Genomic DNA, 20,441 nt, shown 5'->3' on the forward strand with positions numbered 1-20,441 from the left:
GTTAGAAGCAACCCTGAGGGGCCTGGCAGCCTGGTCCTTTGTCCCCCAGAAGCTGTCAGTTCACTAGTCTGTGGTGGTTAGAAGCAACCCTGAGGCTGGCAGCCTGGTCCTTTGCCCCTCAGAAGCTGTCAGCTCATGAAGGCAGACCCTCCAGGGTCTTATGCACCACCAGGCTCACTGGAGTGCTTTTTCTGAGGGGCTAGAGCTGGTCACAGGTTCCAACATTTCAGGAACCTACTGACTTTCAGAGATATAAGAAAGAGGGAGACAGAAGTCCCCTACCCCGCCCTTTTCACCATGTTTCCAGCCTCATGTGGGTTGATCTCTGGATACCTTGTTCCTTGTTCTGCTCTGCAACTTCTTCCCATGGCATCTTTGGGAGGTTCTGGCACTTTCTCCTCAGAATCACACTCAACTTATATTTTTTGTTTGTCCACCAAAAACTTGTCCTTTTTTCTGAGATGATTTGGCAGCACATGTCTCTGGTCAGCCATCTTAGAAATCTTGGTACAGTTTTTAAAAGGTGACAATTTACTTTTGTGGCAGCAAAAATGGAACTGGAGGCCATTATCCTATGTGAAGTCACTCAGGATAAAGATGTACCACCCTTTCTCACTTGTGAAAGCTAACCTATAGCTACAGATGGCCACATAAAGTGATATAATGGACATTAGAGACTCAAAAAGGGAGAGGTTGGGAGGGAGACTAGGGCTGAAAAATTACCTTTTATGTACAATGTACACTGTTGGGTGATGAGTACAGTAAAAGCCCAGAATTCACCACTATATAATGTATACATGTAACAAAACTGCACTTGTATCCCCTAAATCTTTTGTCATTTTAAGAAACAGTGACTATTTAGTTGAAGGATTATTAAGACTTTACTGAGAGGATGAGAAGATTAGGGAATTCCAGGAGAAGGTGCAGTCTGTGCAAACTGAGGTGTTTGGAAAATCCAAATCATTCAGCATGCGTGCGAAGGACCTGAGGAAATTTTGCCCCAAAATATGACTCGTTGGTATAAAGAATATCTCTAACTAAAGGCCATTCATGATCAGGAAGTATTGAAGGAGGCCTTTCCTCCATCTACATAAAACCTGGGCAACCAGATTGGGAATCAAAAGGGGCTGCTCATGTTCTTTTCACATGCTAATAGATCATTGAAGATCACTGGCTCCAAGGTCACTGGCCCCAAGGTCACTGAAACACATTACCTGTGTCTCAGGTTAATTTACCAATCAATCTATTTCCTCCCATTTAACTCCTCCCCCACCCCCAAGCCCAGCAACCACTTGCTGTACCTATACTTTCCACATTCTCCCCACTCACTTCCAAAAGGCATCTGTAAAGGTCTCTGACCATCACTGAGACTTTGGGTAATCATTCTTGTGGTTCCCCCCATGCTCATGGTATTTGGAAATAAACCTTTCTCTTATTAATCTACTGTGATTGTAATTGTGAGTTGATCTTTTAGTGAACCAGCCAGGGGAAAAGAGCAGGTTTTGCTGTGATTCCTACAGCTGGCATGAGGTAGGTGCGTAGGGAGTACAGAAGGTACAGGAGAGAGAAATACAGGAGCAATTTTGTACCCTTTGACTCACTCTGAGGAGTCTGGAAGTTTGCCTGTAGACACTGGAGAACTTGCTCCTTATGGTCCTTCACATGAACCATTTTCATAAAATGATTAATCCTTTAGATTCAGTGGTGATGAACCCTGTTTGTTGTCAGAAATGGCAGTGACTTATCATCTGTGTTTTTGCAAAAGTAGATTGTGAGCTGTGTTGAATTGCTGTGGTGCACAGATGTATTTTATTAACCTCTGGGTAAGCACTTAGCATGTACCTGGTGCTCCAAAGTGTTTGTTGGTTTGAAATGGATTAAATTTAATTAGCCTATGTTGGAGATTAATTCAGCCAATAAAGGATGCCACTACTAAAAAAAATAATATAAGTGATTTTGAGAGAAAATATCTTGCAATCAAGAAGCTCTTTCCAACTCAGTGCAAAGTCGGTTTGGATTCCTGCTCCAGGGCTGCTTTCCCTGCTGTGTCAAAGTTGGTGCCTCTTGAGGCACACCTTGATACATGTGACAATGCCACTGTTCATTTTCAGTTTTTTTTATACCAGAATTAATTCCAGACCACCAGTTATAGCTTCAGAATATATTCATGAAAACAACTTCAGGATAAATGCCTTTCATGTGACAAAATAAATAAATAAATGGTGTAACCACCTTACCATTTAACAATATGATAGTCCTATTAAAAGCATTCTTTGGGAATAATAGAGTCAAGTTACCGACCCACCCAGGAAGGATCCCTTTCCTGGGAAGCATGTCCCTCCCAGGAAATAGTGAAAGGACCAATCCAGACCTCCCTAACCTTGTCCCACTTGCCTGCCCAGGTAAAGCTACAGACAGACCAATCCAGGCTGCCCTAACCATTTAAATCCCTGTCTGCCATAGCCCATGTGTGGCTTTCTCCCTAGTCAGGAATCTCATCCCACTTGCACTCCAAGTGGAACAAAAGCCACTTTAATTGCATGGATTGGATCTCTGTCTTCCTTTTGTCTTGAATCTTGGAATGATTTTACCCTTGGGTCCAAAACCTTTCAGGGAACAGATTTTCTAGACTCATGGATTAATGATATGCAGGCATTTTTCTCAAATAGACAATTTATACCTATGTTAAAATAAGAGGAAATCTGGAATCTTACAAAGATAATAATATTCTATGATTGGCTGAGAGGCAGGCCAAGATCATTTCCAGTATGAAAACTTATACTGACCATGGTAACATCTCCTCTGGAATGTGACAGTGGAAAAAAGCACAGACCATGAACCTAGCAGCCTCCTGAACAAGCAGCTTCTTGACCCTAACAGTAACAAGAGTGAGGCCAACACCCAGCTCTGCTGCTTATAGCATGTTCCGCGGACAGTCACTCAACTTTTTTCTTTTCTTCTTTTTTTATTTTTACATATACGTGTGTTTACTAGGTTTCCACTTTTTGCCTTCACAAGATCAAAAAGGCTTAAAATTTAACAACAATAACAATGTTTAAGATAAGAACTAGAAACAAAAACCTCGTAAAGAATGAATGAAGATAAATACATTCAGAAAAGAAATCAGACGACTGCTGCAACGAAGTATTAAGCAATAATCATAAGTCTTTATAAGTCTTATTGCTTCTCTCTATAGAAGCCACCTGTGATTTCATAGGCATCTGGTTGGCACTTTGCACCTCGGCAGAACCTCAATATCATAAGATAAAAAGTCCGTAGTGAGTCAACATGCTCTATATTCACATGACAAACTAGAACATATGTAGAATCCAATAATAGTTTGATCTCATGCATGACGTTAGAGCACCTATGCTGCAAGTTCAACTCCACCAAACCCTCTTGTAGGGGTTCACACATTGGCCTAGAAAAGCCTGTCTGTAAGAGGAGAAACGTAAGGCAGAGACCGTTCAGCTGCTGCAGCGAAGCAAGAAGCATCAGATGTTCTCTGCGGCCAACTGAGTACAGGGTTTGTCTACACCTGTGTGACATGACAAAAGGTGTCAAAAAGCCAACTGGAAGACTCAACATAGAGAATTGGTGCATTTATGGAAAGATCTGTAACTTTATTCATTTCCACAGATGTAAATGGATTAATTCAAAATTGAAAGATGGTGTGTTTTTAAGTCTGTGGTTTTCACACTACAAGAAAATGCCGTAATTCCACGGAACACTGTATATTTATTCTCGCTCCATGAAAATTTTAGAATATGTTACTTCTTCTTCTTCTTGTTTGTTTTTTTTTTTAGACAGAGCCTCACTATGTCGTCCTGGGTAGAGTGCCATGGCTCACAGCTCATAGCAACCTCAAGGCCTTGGCTGGGCTTAAGCAATTCTCTTGCCTCAGCCTCCCAAGAAGGTAGAATATGTTACTTCTATTTATAATTACTTACATAAGCTTATTATTTCTCACAACCATCTTACATTGTACTGACCTTATATTGTAGCCTACAATACTGCCCACTTTTTATTGAAAAGACAAGTAATTACTGTGAATAACTTCCATTAGATTGTGCATCACAGCCTATACCTCATTAAACTGTCCTACGATGGAGTGTGAGCTTACCATCTTTGGCAAAGCTCAGAGAATAGATTTATGCCTCATTTTTATCATAACTATACTATGCAGCATGAAATCCATTAGGAATGTGTACTAAATATCCATCACTACCTCCATTTGTAATGTCCTAAATTAAAATTGAATTATGTTATTGTTTGCAGTGTTTAGACAATTGTTAGACAGGTTGGCTTTTTACAGTTAGTGACAAATAAATGTCTTTGAAAGTTAATGAACGATTAATACATTGATTATATTGATTGCTAATGCACATTACAACTTAGCACAACAGTGAGACCATAACCAAACCTCTTACTTGTCCAAACCCTATTTTAAATTTCTTTGTGAAGTTTGAATTCAGTTACCCTGTGAATCACACTACGTCATCTCAGACCATGGGCATGTTGCTTTGCTTTGTGAATGGAAAGCATTCACATTGTTGTCTTTTAATAGAATTGAGTATTTGTGGACCAAAACAGCAATGCCACATCATATCAGAGAGGGCCACTTAAATTATTTTATTCATATTCTTATAGTAATTTTGTAGGGTACATACAAAGAGATATGATAAAAATAAGACTTACCACCATGATGTAGCGAGGTCTGTACTGAATGGTTCCAAACAAACCCAATATGACAACTATTATATGTAGAAAATTTCCAAGAATAGGTGCCCATTGGAAACCGAGGAAATCAAAGATCTGCCTCTCCAACGCTGAAAGCTACAAAAAAGCATAGAATGTTCATCAGAACCTGATCCAAGCATTATAACACCAAGCTAATCTTTATTTCATGGCTGGAGAAGACTGAATATTCACAGTCACATAACCACTTGAATTTTAATACTTACTGCATGTACTATTTTATACAACTTCTCTTGGAAAATAAACTAAGATTTTTGACATTATAACTTCAATTATCAATATATTTTTAACCTATCTGGAGAGTTAGAGATATATTTCTTAAATCATTTTCTACAATAGAAATTCCAGGCAACTATTCCGTGACTTAAATTCATTATTTTAAATAAAATGATTGGCTTAGTATAACATGTATTACTAGAGTTAGTGCATTTTACAAAATGGACAAAAATCAAAGACTCCTGCCTATCTCTACTTTCACGTATAAAATATACATTAGCCAAATCTGTTTTGTTTCTTTTACTTTCACTGGACTGCTTGTTGTGATAATTACTAACTGCTGTTTCAAAATAAGGCTTAATTCTGTCTTCATACTAGACTCAAGTTCCTGACGTAAAACTAGAATAAAGCAATAGTCCCTTTGAACTGTATTTACTGAGATCATATACCTACATGAAAATACAACTTAGATTAAGTAAAATTCTTTCTTGGATACCCAAATAGAAATAATGGGGGCATAATGATTATCAACATTCCACAGTTCATTATATTTGCATTGTGTACATCTACATTTTTAAATAATTCTAAAATGTATCAAGATATACATTTAACCATTTATGATGAAATAGATGGTCCAGTGAATACCAACAATGTCATTATTGCATCAAATGGTATTGCTTGCATTCTCTGTTTAAAAATTTTACAGTTCCACCTGCTGTATTTGGACACTAAATTTTATACATTTCAGGCACTTTTTTAGACTTATATTGCTGAAATAGTAATTCTAATAAAATGATCCAGTGTTTAGCCATACTGGTGGCACCAGAAGCTGCAGCTTTGTAATGAAAATGGCACCTTAGGTAATTTTCTAGTTATGTGGCAGGTGTATGCCTGAATAGCTTTAATTTCCTTGAACATAAAGGAATGTCCTCCCTGCAATAATCTGAATTTACCTTGGTTAATATTTGCCTTCAGCAAGTAGGGAGGAAAATAGAAAAAAGCTAATGCCCACAGACAAACACACCAATTCCACATTCATTTTATGGGTGTTGCCTGATCATGAAGTGAGGTCTCACCATCTCCTGCACCCCTAAATGTACAGAAATGGCTGAAACACAAAATACCAGAGCAGTATAAGAAAGAAGTAGGATCATGTTTTCAACTTCCTACTTATCTCTGTTACTCTAATTAGTGCCCAGAAATTTCCCCCCACCAAATGCAGAATTTTATTTATTGGGCCTATCAATGATATAAATATAGGCACTGTTGTGTGTGTGTGTGTGTGTGTGTGTGTGTTTTAATGTCCAAACAGGATTAATATGCTCAGGAAATACAAAAATAAGAAACCCTGATAAGCAGCTGCAGACAATTCATTCTGAAAAGCAAACCTATTTTAAAGCTGTTATGCATCACAAAAAAACCTTTAAAGCAAACTTTTCATACAGAGGAAAACTCATTTTCGTTTCTGTCAGAAGATGCATGGATAGCATTCTCTTTTGTGATATTAAAGAAAACCACATAATGAAAGAGAAGCCAAATTAATGCCACTTATTAGAAAATGTGTACCCTTGATTCAGGACACTCTATTAATATTTATTCCCTGAGAACTTAAAAAGTAGACTTGGGATGGGTTGAAATAAATGGACAAATAAAATGCCACAGAAAACAGAGAGGAAATCATCTCAAGAGTTAGGAGCAGGACAGCTGTAACAACTCTACATGCAGCAGGGGTGTGAAGCCTGTGACCTTAAAATCACATGTGCCCTTCTAGGTCCTTAAGTGTGACCTTCTGACTAAATCCAAACAAATCTTTTTACTTTTATTAGTATGTTTTGTTCATCTTTTATGTTTTTATTTTATTTTTAAAATAAACATATTGAAATACCAAAGAACAAAATAAGTTTCAGTGAAATAATCCTCACAGATTGACCAGCACAATTAGAAAATTAATGAGCCATAAGGGCTAAATTGACGGCCACTATGCTCATGATTTAGTTCCAACTTCCTGCGCCTAACTGGCATGAGTATAGCACAAGGCCGGTTGGTGAGAGTGCATGGGGGTCAAGGACACCAGTGTGTTATTCACTTTTGACAATGGTGTGCGGTGTTTCTATTTGAAGTGGAATTTATGAATAGTTGCATAGCTCAGCAGCATTTTTAAATTCTGTCTGCTTAATAGCCCATGATGTCAAAGAAGACCAAGAGAACATTGAAGGAAGAAAATAGATTGTTTTAATCAGGATTGGGAATTGCAATATTTTCTTGTTTCTGCTAAAGATAAGATGATTTGCTTGCTTTGTGATGCTGCATATCAACTTTAAAGAAAGTCAATGCTCATCAGCATTATGACCTTCATAAGGGCTAGAAATATTTTAAAATGGAAGGAGAGGCATGAAAGGTTGTATTGCAGAAATTAAAAAATGAAAAACAAAAGCAAATATAATTCTTTTAAGCAGTAATAAGACCTGAAAATAATGCTCCTAAAGAGACTTATAAAGCAGCTCATATACTCAGGGAAAAAAGAGAAGCCATTCAGTGATGTAGAAATTACAAAAGAATACATTGTTGACCTTGTAGGATGCTTAGACCCTGATAACAGTTTCAAAATACAAACAACTGCCTCATTCAAGAACTATCACTCATCACCAGAATGAATTAGCCTTCAACTTAACAGAACAACTTCATACAATACTTCAAAAGGAGAATATATATTATTAAATCACTTCAAATAAATCAATTGATACTACTGAAGCAATGCAGGTTTTATACTTCATTCAGGTCAGAAGATTTTTTTTTTTTTTCTATGAGAGTTAATCACTTTGGGCACTCTTATGAACAGGACACAGGGAAAATATATCTCCACAACTTTCAGGATAAATGTCATGAAGTTGGACTGAATTTGGTGAATTTAGTGAGTTTATGTATAACACAGCCAGTGCACCTTCCATGACAGGAAATCATGAAGGGTTTATTGCACAGATTAAAACAAACATATCGACAGATCTACATGCTCTCAGGTCTTTCATTGTATCTTGTATCAGCGAAATCTCTGTGCTAAAGCTATTGCACTATTTTAATTGACAGTTTGCAACAAGTTAGAAGTCCTGTTAACTATATTTGTGCAAATGAACACAGCAGTATTGTCAGCAACACAGTATCGTCAGTTTTGTAACATGTTAAAGTTGAAAGATGAGGTATTTAGTGTGGATTTCCCCTATCTTTCTATAGTGGGTTGGCTATTGCAGGGCAGGTGTTAGCCAAAATTTTATTGCTATGAGGAACAGAATTAGCAATGTAAATTCTGGAAAGAAGATTTCTGTAGGAATGCAGCATTTCTGTGTGACAGGATGTCAAATCAAAATGACTCGAATATTTCTTTGCAAGGTAAAATTGAGACTATGATATGTGGCAAAAATCCAAGCATTTCAAAAAAAGCTACCTTTTTTCAAAATACTTCTTCCTCAAAAGAGAATTTTAAATGAACGTTTTCCCAAGTCAGCAAAGCTCATTGATGAGCAGGATGACAAACCATTTTAGAAATATGTAGCTGTTACAGACCTATAATTTGGAGAAAACAATGAAAGTTTCTCTGACTTTGAGAATGATGACATCACACTCCTATTAGAATTTCAGCCTCACCGAGTTGTATCACCAAGGCAGCTGGAGAACTACAGATGGAATCGATTGAGCTCCCAGTATACACTATCTTAAAGTCATTGTTTGATGACAAGAAAGATCCAGTTGAGATATGGAAACGTGGTAGAATGCCCAAGCCCTCAGCAACATGCCTGAGAAAATGCTTTCTTGCTTGTAATCAGTTATGGATGTGAATCTACATTCTCCTACTCAAATCAAAACATCTTTCAGGTCACCAATGACTGCCACCGTCAACTGAAACTGGATCTCGATGCTGCAACCAAGTATTCAAAAGCTTTCCAACAAAAAGTAGACCCAACAAAATCATTAGAAATTTAACTAACTTTAAAATTAACAAATAGTATTTATTTTTTGAAATTATTAATGCATAGAAATTAGATGTTTACAAAATAATGTACATTTTTAAGTATATATAATTGAATTTTCTTAAATTTGGCCCTGTTGGATTATAGCTAAACTAACGTGGCCTTCCAACATGAAAAGGTTCTCTACCCCTGAACTATAAGAACTATGATAACTAGATCTGAGTATAATATTTTAATACTCAAAGAACAAAAACTTTAAAACTAAATAAGTTACTATTGTATTGATTACCTATTTAATTTCCTATTGAAGCTATTTTGTCATTTAGTTTACTATAAATATCATAATCTTTAGACATGCCATTTTTGCCCTAGAGGGTGATATTCATAATAATGACCCAAGGGCACTAAATGAACTTAACTATATTCAGGAAACTTTGATATCTCAGAAAATGGATGAATGTCTTTTAGAAATATCTCCATCAAAATGGCTCTAATCAGTGGTGTGGGGCCCCAGCCAGGAAACTGTGCCCATCTCTTTCCAACTCCACAGTGACATCAAGCTGGCAACTTGACATTCATCACCATGGGAACATCTGTCGAATGGAAATCAGGAAACACCAAACATCAGAGTCTGCTTGTTTGCTTGTTTGTTTTGAGAACCTACTGTTAGATATTTATGCGCTCACAACTGAACAGGACACCTATGTGTTGTTGTGACTTGGGAGACAGTGCAAGGAAATCACCAACTCGTAACACACATAATAGAGAGCAGCCAGTGGTCAGAGGAGAGCAGAGGTGGAGAGCGGACGGAGGGTCTCTGCAAGATGCCAGAGCAAAGGATGAATGAGGTAGTTACAAAACTGGAGGCTAAAATAAAGGTAGAGAAACCAAGAAAACATAAAGGCAGTGGGAAGTTCCAGAGAAAGCCAAATGAAACTGTCAGCGGAATGAAATAGAACAAGAAACAGACCTAATGAAAAATGGCGTCATTTCTGTCTGGAAGCTACAAAGCATGTGATAGAAAAATAATACATTTCTTTTCCGGAAAAGTTAAAAAACAAAGACAATCAGGATTTAAAAAGGAAAGCAGGCAGGAAAGGGAAAAGGGAAGGAGGAAGAGAGAAAGAAGGGAATTAAGTCCACTCTGCAAGGAGGAAAGGATGGTTCAAAAATACAAAAATATTAATATGGGTCACGATTTTAAATATAAATATAGAACCTCCAGAGTTAACCACCTCCCTGCACTGACCACCTCCCTAAGTGAACCTAATTGCACCACGTGTCTGTATCAGTACAGTGAGCCTAGTTCCTTAGGTTGACCACCTTCACATGTTGACCAGTGTGTTACAGTCCCTTGGGGGGTCAACTTGCAGAGGTTCTGGTGTATGTAGAAATCATTGAAACATTCCCCTTGAGTGGAGCTGGGAAGGCAACCTGGGAGCTGCCGTAGAGAAATGTAATCCTTGTCCATATTAGGTGCAGCATAAAAATATTTCACACTCATCTATCATATATATGTATTGAATTGTAACTTTCAGAATCAAGTTGCAAACAACTTGAAAGTCTTCACTATGGTTATGAAACAAAATGTAAGTGTAATGTGATCCTCTAAGATATATATAGTAGAGATCGGCATAGGCTGAATGTTCTGTCTATATTTTGTGTATTATGGCAAAGGGGGTGTGTTTTAAAATTCTTTCTGCAGGGTCAGGCATTTCCTTATGAGACTCCAAGGTGAAAATAATGCTTCCTATAAATCTATGAATCACTAACCTTGCCCCACATTAACCATTGTGCTACCAATAATTCAAGAAGCATCCTGCTTCTTTAAAATCTCATGCCCACGCAATGTCTATCTTGACAAATATGAATGCCTTTAAAATGCAGTAGGTTTTATTTTGCGTAATTTCTTATAATAATTATTCCTAACTGTGAAAATTATTTTTCACTTAACCATAGAGCTATAAAAACTTTAGGTCACCAAACATGTTGCTTGGCATTTATCTAGGCTGGGTTTATACAATCAGCTTCTGCCCAAACAAGAGCCGAGAAAGAAGGCTCATTCTTAAGGAGGGAGCACACTTAGAGACTGAACTTCACAGTAAGAAAAGTGAGTGCCTTCTACTATCATTCTGCTTGGATGTTTCCCCTACTCATAAGAGACAGACATAAGGAAAAGATCAAAACAGGGTCACTTGTGTTGGCAAAATCACAAGAAAGCCTTTGATCAAACCACTGTTTCATGATGGACTGTGAAATTAAACCACCTTGTATGGCTGTTTCCCTCTCTGTGTAAACTCTAGCCTAGGAATTCATGCGGTAAATATTTGATGACCATGAATGATCAATTCTTTCCCTAACGTGGGAATTTAAGAGTTCTGGTTAACATTCTTATTATCTAAATTGACATTTCCCAGGTATTTCAAATAAGTTATGGGTTCTTGAACAGGTGTCTATACGTCTGGAAAAGCCGCACACCCCTCAGCTCCATCCCCACTTCCTCTGTTCTAAAATTTCTTATCCACTAAACTTCCAGGGGACTTTTCATACCTAACTTCCGATTGATCGATGAGGCCTAACTTCCATGTGTGTAATTTGAGAATATTTTTTTTCAGGGCTCTGTACAAACAGGGTTCAATAGCATTTGTATCATGATCCTACCTCATGCTGTCATAACAGAAATCGTCATAATACCTGGAGATTTACCATGATGCTGAAACAGGTGCTGCTCTGGAGAACATGCCGTGTGTCTAGAAACAGATGGACAAGTCTTACGAAGTACAGAGATCATGAGATGGTCCCAGTAATTGTAGATCTGACTTACTGACCGTGTGGTTCATCCAATAAAGACAGGAACAGTGTTAAAGACTTCACTGTTTCTACATAGTTTTAATATTATATTGTTTAGGAGTTAGATGGCAAAGCCTATGTCAGTGAAACCAGAAAATGATCATCTAATGAAATAAATAAAGTCAAATAAAATTAAGACTAGTTTAATATCCCACCTCCTTTGCCCATGGTTTGATCTTTAGTATCCTCTCCAGGGGCCTGAAGGACCAAATGTGCTTATGTAGCTTAATGAGGTGGAACCACGAATGCTCAGAAGAGCAGCATTTATTTTCCTTAAAGACAAGTGTGACTGTCTGAGTTGTTCCTTGAACTGGCTTTACTAGGTGAAGTAGCTCTCTCCAAAACACTTGAAAAGGCCATGTGAATTCTATCTGTACATTTCAAGTCCCTAAATCTCAAGAAAGTTGAATAGGCATTTCCTACTCTCACACTTCAACAGTGAAGGTGTGAACTGTATAGCTGCATGTTGTACTACAAATCTATGTCGTGAAGAAATAGAAAACTATGAGGCACATGTCAAAGAAAATTTTCTGTTAAAAGAGGAATAGACATTATGCTACTAATAGATATATGGAGGCCGATGAGCAGAAAGAGTGCAAATGAAGGGCACCTGTGCACCAGAACTCACTCAGGAAAGTTCTTTATATATCGTCTATACTGACTCAGCACACCAAGAGGCAGAAGGGACAACTACTTCACCAACCTTTCAATATGTCAAAGAATAAGGCAATGCACTAAAGAAAGACTCTAAAATATGAAAAAATAACATTATGGATATGACATCATTTAATTTTTTTATGCTAAGAAAAGTAGGATAAATATTCTCATCTCTATTATATAAAAAGAAACTCAGAACAATCAATTAATTCAGAGGTGTCCAACACACAGACTGCAGGCTGCAGGAAGCCCAGGGTAGCTATCTATGGGGCCCAACACAAAATTGTAAATTTGCTTAAAATATTATGAGATTTATTTTGTTATTTTGGGGGGTAGAACCCAATTGCACAGTTTGGGGTATGAACTTTATAGATGACAATGTCCTGTTGATACAAGGCTGAGGCAGGGCACAGGGGAGGATCTGCTTCGCTGCCCCAGGTGGAGGCGGGAGGCGGGAGTCGAAACAAGGGCTGGTGAACTACTCTCCAGGACAGAGGAGAGCTCGCTGAAGCCCCTAGGACCCTAGAAGTTGAGGGAGACCACCACATAGCCCGTGCTGCTGCCGAGACACCTCTGCTTTCCCCTTGCTTTACAGTACACTACCCACTGGTGTGAAGTTTCTGAAGCTGGGCATGACCATCACACAGGGTTCCCCCATTCAGGGTGGAACAGGAATGACCCATTTCCTAGGCCTAGGCAATTTCATGATGGGACTGTATCCATTCATTAATGCACCATTCACCTTGAAAAAGTGGCTTTCCCCCTGTCAAGTCCTGGCCAATTGTAACTCTCAAGGCTTTCCCTTTGCCAGAAGTTCTGGTGCTTTTTTTACTCCTCCTATATTCCTTTCTGGCTATAAATCCTATCTCATCACTGATCTGTGGTCCATGGGTTGATTTTCCAAATCCCCAAGACCATGGACCTATTGAAGAAAGACATTCCCATAACATTTCACAATGTCACATAAAATAAACATATGCATGCTCTCACTATTTGTGCGCATTTGTGGTTTCAGTTTCATGGTGGTGTGTGGCTTCCAGTGTGTTTTCTTCCAAGCACAGACAGTTGAATTGACACCATCAGGTGTTACATGTGCTTTTGGTGACTGGGCGGTGACTATCAGTAATATTTAAACCTACCATTGGAATGTTAGAAGTTTAATGTTATTTAGAATTCAGGTAAGACCTCCTATTTGATTATTAAGGGTCCTACTTCTCCTCAGAGGTACCACCTCACACATCATCCACCTCGCTTCACAATTGGCCTCCACCTGGTCCCACATCCACAGATGACACGTGGAAGGACCCAAACTTTGCTTTCTACTTTCCTGTCAATTAATTTTCATAATCAAAGTAAATGTAGTTCTTTATTTACAACTATTTTTTTTTTTTATCCTAGCCTGGCTTTTATAATGTCTCAAAAGAAAATAAAATCCCAAAAAGAAAAATTACAGAAGAAGGAAGATTGGTTAATGAAAAGTGGACAGACTACTACTTTTTTGTTGAGGCAAATAGTAACGCACTCTGCTTAATTTTTAGAGAATTCGTGCATGCTTTAAAAGACCGTAATTTGAAAAGGGATTATACGTAAAAACATGCAGCCAAATTCAGTGCATATGAAAGATTGTGTCATAGGAGGAAAAGAGAAGAACTGAAAAAACTCAGTCTTTTCAACAAAACATTGTTTAAATGTGACAATTCAGATGCATTCCATTGTAAAAGCTGGTTGTATGGTAGCATATTTAATAGTATTTTACTATTATTAGTAAAATTAGTAGTAATAAAATTATTTAGTGATGGCGAGTTTACTTGTTTACTTTTATTATTGGGGATTCATTGAGGGTACAAAGAATCAGGTTATACTGATTACATTTGTTAGGTAAAGTCCCTCTTATAATTGTGTCCCACCCCAAAAGATGTGTCACACACTGTGAGCCCCCACTCCCCTCCCTTCTTTCCTCTCTCTGCTCTTCCCTTCCCTGAAGCCCCACCGTATACCAGGTCATCGACTATTCTCATATGAGAATTCAGTATATAAGATTCTTGCTTCTCCATTCTTGTGATGCTTTATTAAGAATAATGTGTTACACTTCCATCCAGCTTAATACAAAGGATGTAAAATTTCCATCTTTTTTAATGGCTGAATAGTCTTCCATGGTGTATATATAATCCATTCCTGGGTTGGTGGGCATTTAGGCTGTTTCCACATTTTGGCAATTGTAAATTGAGCTGCAATAAACAGTCTAGTTCAAGTGTCCTTATGGTAAAAGGAATTTTTTCCCTCTGGATAGATGCCTAGTAATGGGATTGCAGGATCAAATGGGAGGTCTAGCTTGAGTTCTTTGAGGGTTCTCCATATTTCCTTCCAAAAGGGTTGTATTAGTTTATAGTCCCACCAGGAGTGTAAAAGTGTTCCCTTCTCTCCACATTCATGCCAGTATTTGCAGTTTTGAGATTTTGTGATGCGGGCCATTCGCGCTAGGGTTAGATGATATCTCAGGGTGGTTTTGATTTGTGTTTCTTTAATAATTAGGGACAATGAGCATTCTTTTTCTTTCTTTCTTTTTTTTTTTTGCAGCTTTTTGGCCGGGGCTGGGTTTGAACCCATCACTTCTGGCATATGGGGCCGGTGCTCTACTCCTTTGAGCCACAGGTGCTGCCCAGACAATGAGCATTTTTTCATGTGTTTGTTAGCCATTCGTCTGTTTTCATTAGAAAAGGTTCTATTCATCTCTCTCCCCATTGATACATGGGATTGTTGGCTTTTTTTCATGTGGATGAATTTGAGTTCTCTGTAGATCCTAGTTATCAAGCTTTGGTCTGATTCAAAATATGCAAATATCCTTTCTCATTGTGTAGGTTATCTATTTGCTTTGGTTGTTGTCTCCTTAGCTGTACAGAAGCTTTTCAGTTTAATTAAGTCCCATTTGTTTATTTCTGTTGTTGCTTCAATTGCCATGGAGTTTATTAAGAAACACACGGAAAGCATGGCAGATACAATTTTCCTTGTAAAAAAAAGGGGATATTACAAAATCAGTTTGTTCAATAGACTATATGTGCGGACACTGAAGACACTGGAAAATCTATTGAAAGACGTCTGGAGAGTAAAGCTAATTTTAAATTTTATGCTTTGACAATGGATCACAACACTGATGCTACAATACAGCCAACTTGCCATTTTTATTAGAGATATTGGTGACAAATACGATGTCACTGAAAAGCAACTTCTTTAGTGACAGTAAAAGTCAACTAAATCAAGAGATTTATGTGAAGCAGTAAAAAATATAAAAAATATAAATATAAAGTGATTTTCTTTATCCATCGTCAATGACTCTGGTAGTTACTAATGGTACCCTGGCAATGGTAGGAAAAGAGAGGGACCTGTAAAATTAAAATAAGACAATGTAATTGCTGCCCCAAACTCACTTTTGATGAGGTATCACTGCATAGTACATTAAAAAAATTTGTGCACGAAAGCTTTAAAAATGGATACTCTCATGCACACCATCATCAAGACTGTCAATTTCACAAGGACTGAGGGATTGAATCATGACCAATTCCAGGAATTCCTTACAAGTATCGAAGCTGCCTATGGTGACATCATCTACTTTGCAGAAGTGAGATGGCTACGATGAGGCTAAATATTACAAAGACCTTAAGATTTGCGAGGGGTTATCAAGTTGTTTACGATATCAAAAACCAAATTCACGTCAGAACTTGACAAAGAAAACCAGTTTTAGCATGTGTACTGGATTTAATTGCCTATTTAAATGAGTTAAATATTCATCTTCAATTATCAATACAATGTTTTACAACATAACTGCATTCCAAATGAAACTGAAATTAAGGCAAACTCAAATTAAGACAATTTTATGTGTTTAAACATGTTGAGTAAACACAATCTTGTGAATAGTAAAAAATATGCAGTCTTGGTTTTTGACTTGATACAAGAATTTGAAAACAGATTTTAAGATTTCCAGCAAAACAGTCAACATTTTGGTGCATTTTTGACTTTGTTTTCAGTCAACGAATGTATGTTACCTGCCAATTTTCAAATGAAATGTAGAAACCTACAATCTGACATTCAACTAAAAGAAAAAATTGATCATGTCTCTTTAAAGGGTTTTTATAGTTCCTATCTTCCCAGAGACAAATATCTCTCACATCATAATCACGTCCATTCAAGTCATCACTTTTTGGTAGCATCTACACTTTTAAGCAACTCTTTTTAAGAATGAAGCACATTAAGAGTAAAACTAGAATCAAAAGATCTGATGAGCACCGTACGAACTCACTGAGAATTGCAACTACTTCCATCAAGCCAGATACTGATGCAGTAGTTTCTGAAACATAATGTCAACTATCCCACTAGTTTTATGCTACCCATGTTTGTTTTACTTTCATAATAAAATCGTTATTTTTAAAAGACATTTTATCACTTACATAGGTAAATCTCCTATGTTACTGATCACAAATTTGGACCTCCTTGTCGATTTTAAAAGACTCTCTAAACTTTTTTCTCATTAGCTTTCATCAGTGTTCTTATATTTAAAGGGTGGTCCAAGACAATTCTTCTTTTTCCAATGTGGCACCAAGAAGACATGAGGGTGGACACCCTTCAACTAATTTGCATCAAATCTGGGACTAGTAACTCTGTGTCCTGACCATAACACTCTGAATTCATGCAACAAAATGAACATTGGTTAATAAAGTTAAACTCTGTAATTAGCTTTATCATAAGAGACAGAAATAATAAAGCATGGTAGAATGTTGCACAATTCAGCTCTCTTTCTTCTCCTCTCCACCCATTTCTAGGTGGGATAATCCTTTCCTCAATCCTTAAGAAGGGCAAGTTTCACCTTTCAGTGATTTATCAGCTATGCTCTCTTAGTCACCCTCCGGTATCTTCATCAATAGCAGGTAATAGTAATAGCCTTTGCCTTGCTGATTAAGACATGCACATCAACACATAGGAGGCAGGTGATAAGTAGCAACAGTTGCTATTCCAGTGTGCTAACAAATCACCAAAGCTTAGATTAGTTTATCATCCCCTAGTTTCTAAGGCCAAAATAAGTCTCAGTGGGATAAAATAAAGATATTGGCCCTGCTGCCTTCCTTCTATAGGTTCTTGGGGATTTCTTCTTCTTGACTTTTCCAGCTTTAGAAGCTGCCCACACCCTTCCACAGATGTCCCTCTTTCCTCTACCTTAAAGCCAACCACAGTGGGTTTGAGCCTTCACACTATCTCTGTCATCTATCTTCTTTCAGCATAAAGGACTTTGAAATTACATTGGGCTCTCTTGAATAATCCAGGAAATTATCTGTCTCAAGACAGTTTAATACTTAATTTCATCTGTGATATTAACTCCCCTTTGCCACATAAGGTAACATACACATTCTGATGATTAAGATGCGGACATCTTTGGGAGCCAGTGTTCTGCCTACCAAGTATTTGATACTTCTTGCCCTCTCAATGTGGGGTGACTAGTCTAGGAAGAACCCAGAGCCTCCCCTGTCATGCCAACCCTGAAAACCATATCTGAGATATTGTCACTCTTTATTCCAGCTCCTGCTGTGACCAGCCCCATTCCCGAGGGGAGCAGACTTCTCCCATACCATCCCGCTCCCACTGGAATGTTACTTTCCAGAAAGAAAATTCATCACAGTAATACTGTAATTCAAATTTGTGACATAGGTATTACAAGTTTGATTAAAGGTATTAGAACTTTGTAAATAAAAATAGTCTTAACTCCACAAAAGTACCTATACAGCTTTATTAATAAGAATAATGGAAAGGAGAAGATAAGTGTTTCCAGTATATACAGGAACATAAAGTTGGTGTGCAATTTACTATGTTGAACTATTTTAAATCACACACAAACTTTATGTATAACCGGTATATCGTATATACACTAATACCCCACTTGAAATGAAAATATTATCAATAAGCCCTCATTATTTACTTAGAAAAAATCACTTTCATGTCAATAATGAGGAAAGTCATTTGGGCTACGTCTAGTGATACTTAATGATCACGGCAACATTCAGCACTTACACAGCAATTCTTATCTTTAGGCTACTCTGCTGATGTTAATTGAATTCAAGATACTCTGACTTTTTCAAGATTAATCGATTGTAAGTAAAGTTGAGGTTGTTCTTTCTAGCATTCAGGGTGGTATGTTTTGTCATGGCAGGCATTATAAAAATTGCATGGTAACAGATGATTTTAGAAAGAAAAAGATTATCTACAAGACTATATACTCATGTATAATGAATATAATGTGGAAAGATTGAAAGGCAAGCATAGAATATTAAAAAAATACTTTTAATCTAACCATTAGAATATAATCAGTTATTTTCTCTAAGGTTCAGTTTTATAAACTCTAATCATCAATTTATTTTTTCTTTCTTTTGTTCATTCATTCATTTATTCAACAAGTACCATTTAACAATTGCTCTGAGGTGGGCTCTGAGGGTACAAAGGCGAAGGGCAGAATTTGTGGCCTGGAGGAGCAATGTCCCACTCTCGTGGAGAAGAAACACACAGATCAAGTAATTAAAATAAAATACCATACATGCTATTGTAGAGGAGTAGTCAGGGAGCTAACGGAGCACCGGGGAAAGTGTTTTAGCTTCTGCCTCACATGATTCACAAACGCAAGACACCTTCACAAAGAGGTTGCTATCGAACATGATTCTCAAAGAATGGTCAAAGGTGTGCCAGCAGGAAAAAAGCCAGGACAGAATAATTAAAGCTAAAGGCTGAGAACAGCATTTCCAAGGGCTGTGAAAGGTCTGCTGTGCCTCTGAAACAAATGATTTAAAAACATAGACAGTCCTCAGCCCATAATGGTGATGGTTCAACTTAGGATATCTGCTTGACCTTGGTGCAAAAGCAATCCTCGTTCAGTAGAAGCTGCTTTGATTTTCCATGCAACCACTCTGCTTTTCACTTTCAGTATGTTATTCAATAAATTACAAGATGTTCATCACTTCATTACAAAATAAACTTTGTATTAGATGATTTTGCCCCACTGCATTCTAATGTAAGTGTTTTAAGCATGTTTGAGGTAGGCTAGGCTAAACTATTCAGTAGGTTAGGCATATATTACATTTTTGACTTAAAATATTTTCGACATACGATGGGCTTATCCAGACATAACTTCATTGTAGGTCAAAGAGCATCTGTATTCAGTTTTGGCTCCACTAAATTTAAGAACACTTTCTGGAACTTATCTTTATTACACAATTTGTAGAGGCAACATTATGTACTGCTAGGCACACAGACTCCTGAGCCAGACTGCCAACATTCAAACCCCGGCTCTGCCACTTATACTGTGATCCTGAGCGAGGTCTTTAATTTTGGGGCCTTGGTTCTTTATCTGTAAAATTAGGAAAATAATAGAGACCACTTTACTTGTTCTTTTGCCAACTAAATGAGTTAATTTATGAGGCACCCAAGTTCATTCCTGATATGTCTGTGCACAAACGCACATGGGCATATACATATGCAAATATACACACATACATATTAATACATACACACAAGTATACAGGTTTCCTCTTCTCTAAGGGTACAAACAAAAGTGATGCTTATGATGGGGCATATTGGAAATTGATTAACAGTATAGGCTATTAAAGCTATATGTTGATATATCCATATATATCTCTCTCTATATATATCCATATAATCTATATGTTGAAATACTATGTGCCATAAAAATAATGTATATGAGTATGTACTGATATAAAAATTAGATCACAATATCTTAGGTAGAAAAAAATCATATGTATGCATAATAGAATTTTATTTGATAACAAGACATTTATATCTATTAATTCAATCAATAAATATTTTGAGACATGAAATACTTATGCAGCTATGCATATTAATCACGTATGTGTACTGCACGTCTAGATGTAAAAACACACAACACTAAATCCATCTGTCTAAATTACTTATGCATAATGAAATCTTGGTTATTTACGAATTATTGTT

General features: G+C 37.2%; 1 protein-coding gene across 1 annotated transcript in view; it reads right to left on the bottom strand.

The window, feature by feature from the left end:
- NKAIN3 (sodium/potassium transporting ATPase interacting 3) overlaps nt 1-20,441 on the bottom strand; it is a 658,614-nt gene that overhangs the window by 309,608 nt on the left and 328,565 nt on the right. The window contains exon 2 of the mRNA XM_012813285.1: nt 4,699-4,836. Coding sequence (XP_012668739.1) covers nt 4,699-4,836 — 138 coding nt within the window. The remainder of the gene's footprint in view (nt 1-4,698; nt 4,837-20,441) is intronic.

This window comes from Otolemur garnettii, unplaced genomic scaffold (assembly GCF_000181295.1).
Source record: "Otolemur garnettii isolate 467f Iridium unplaced genomic scaffold, OtoGar3 scaffold00255, whole genome shotgun sequence".
In the NCBI taxonomy this organism is placed as follows: Eukaryota; Metazoa; Chordata; class Mammalia; order Primates; family Galagidae; genus Otolemur; species Otolemur garnettii.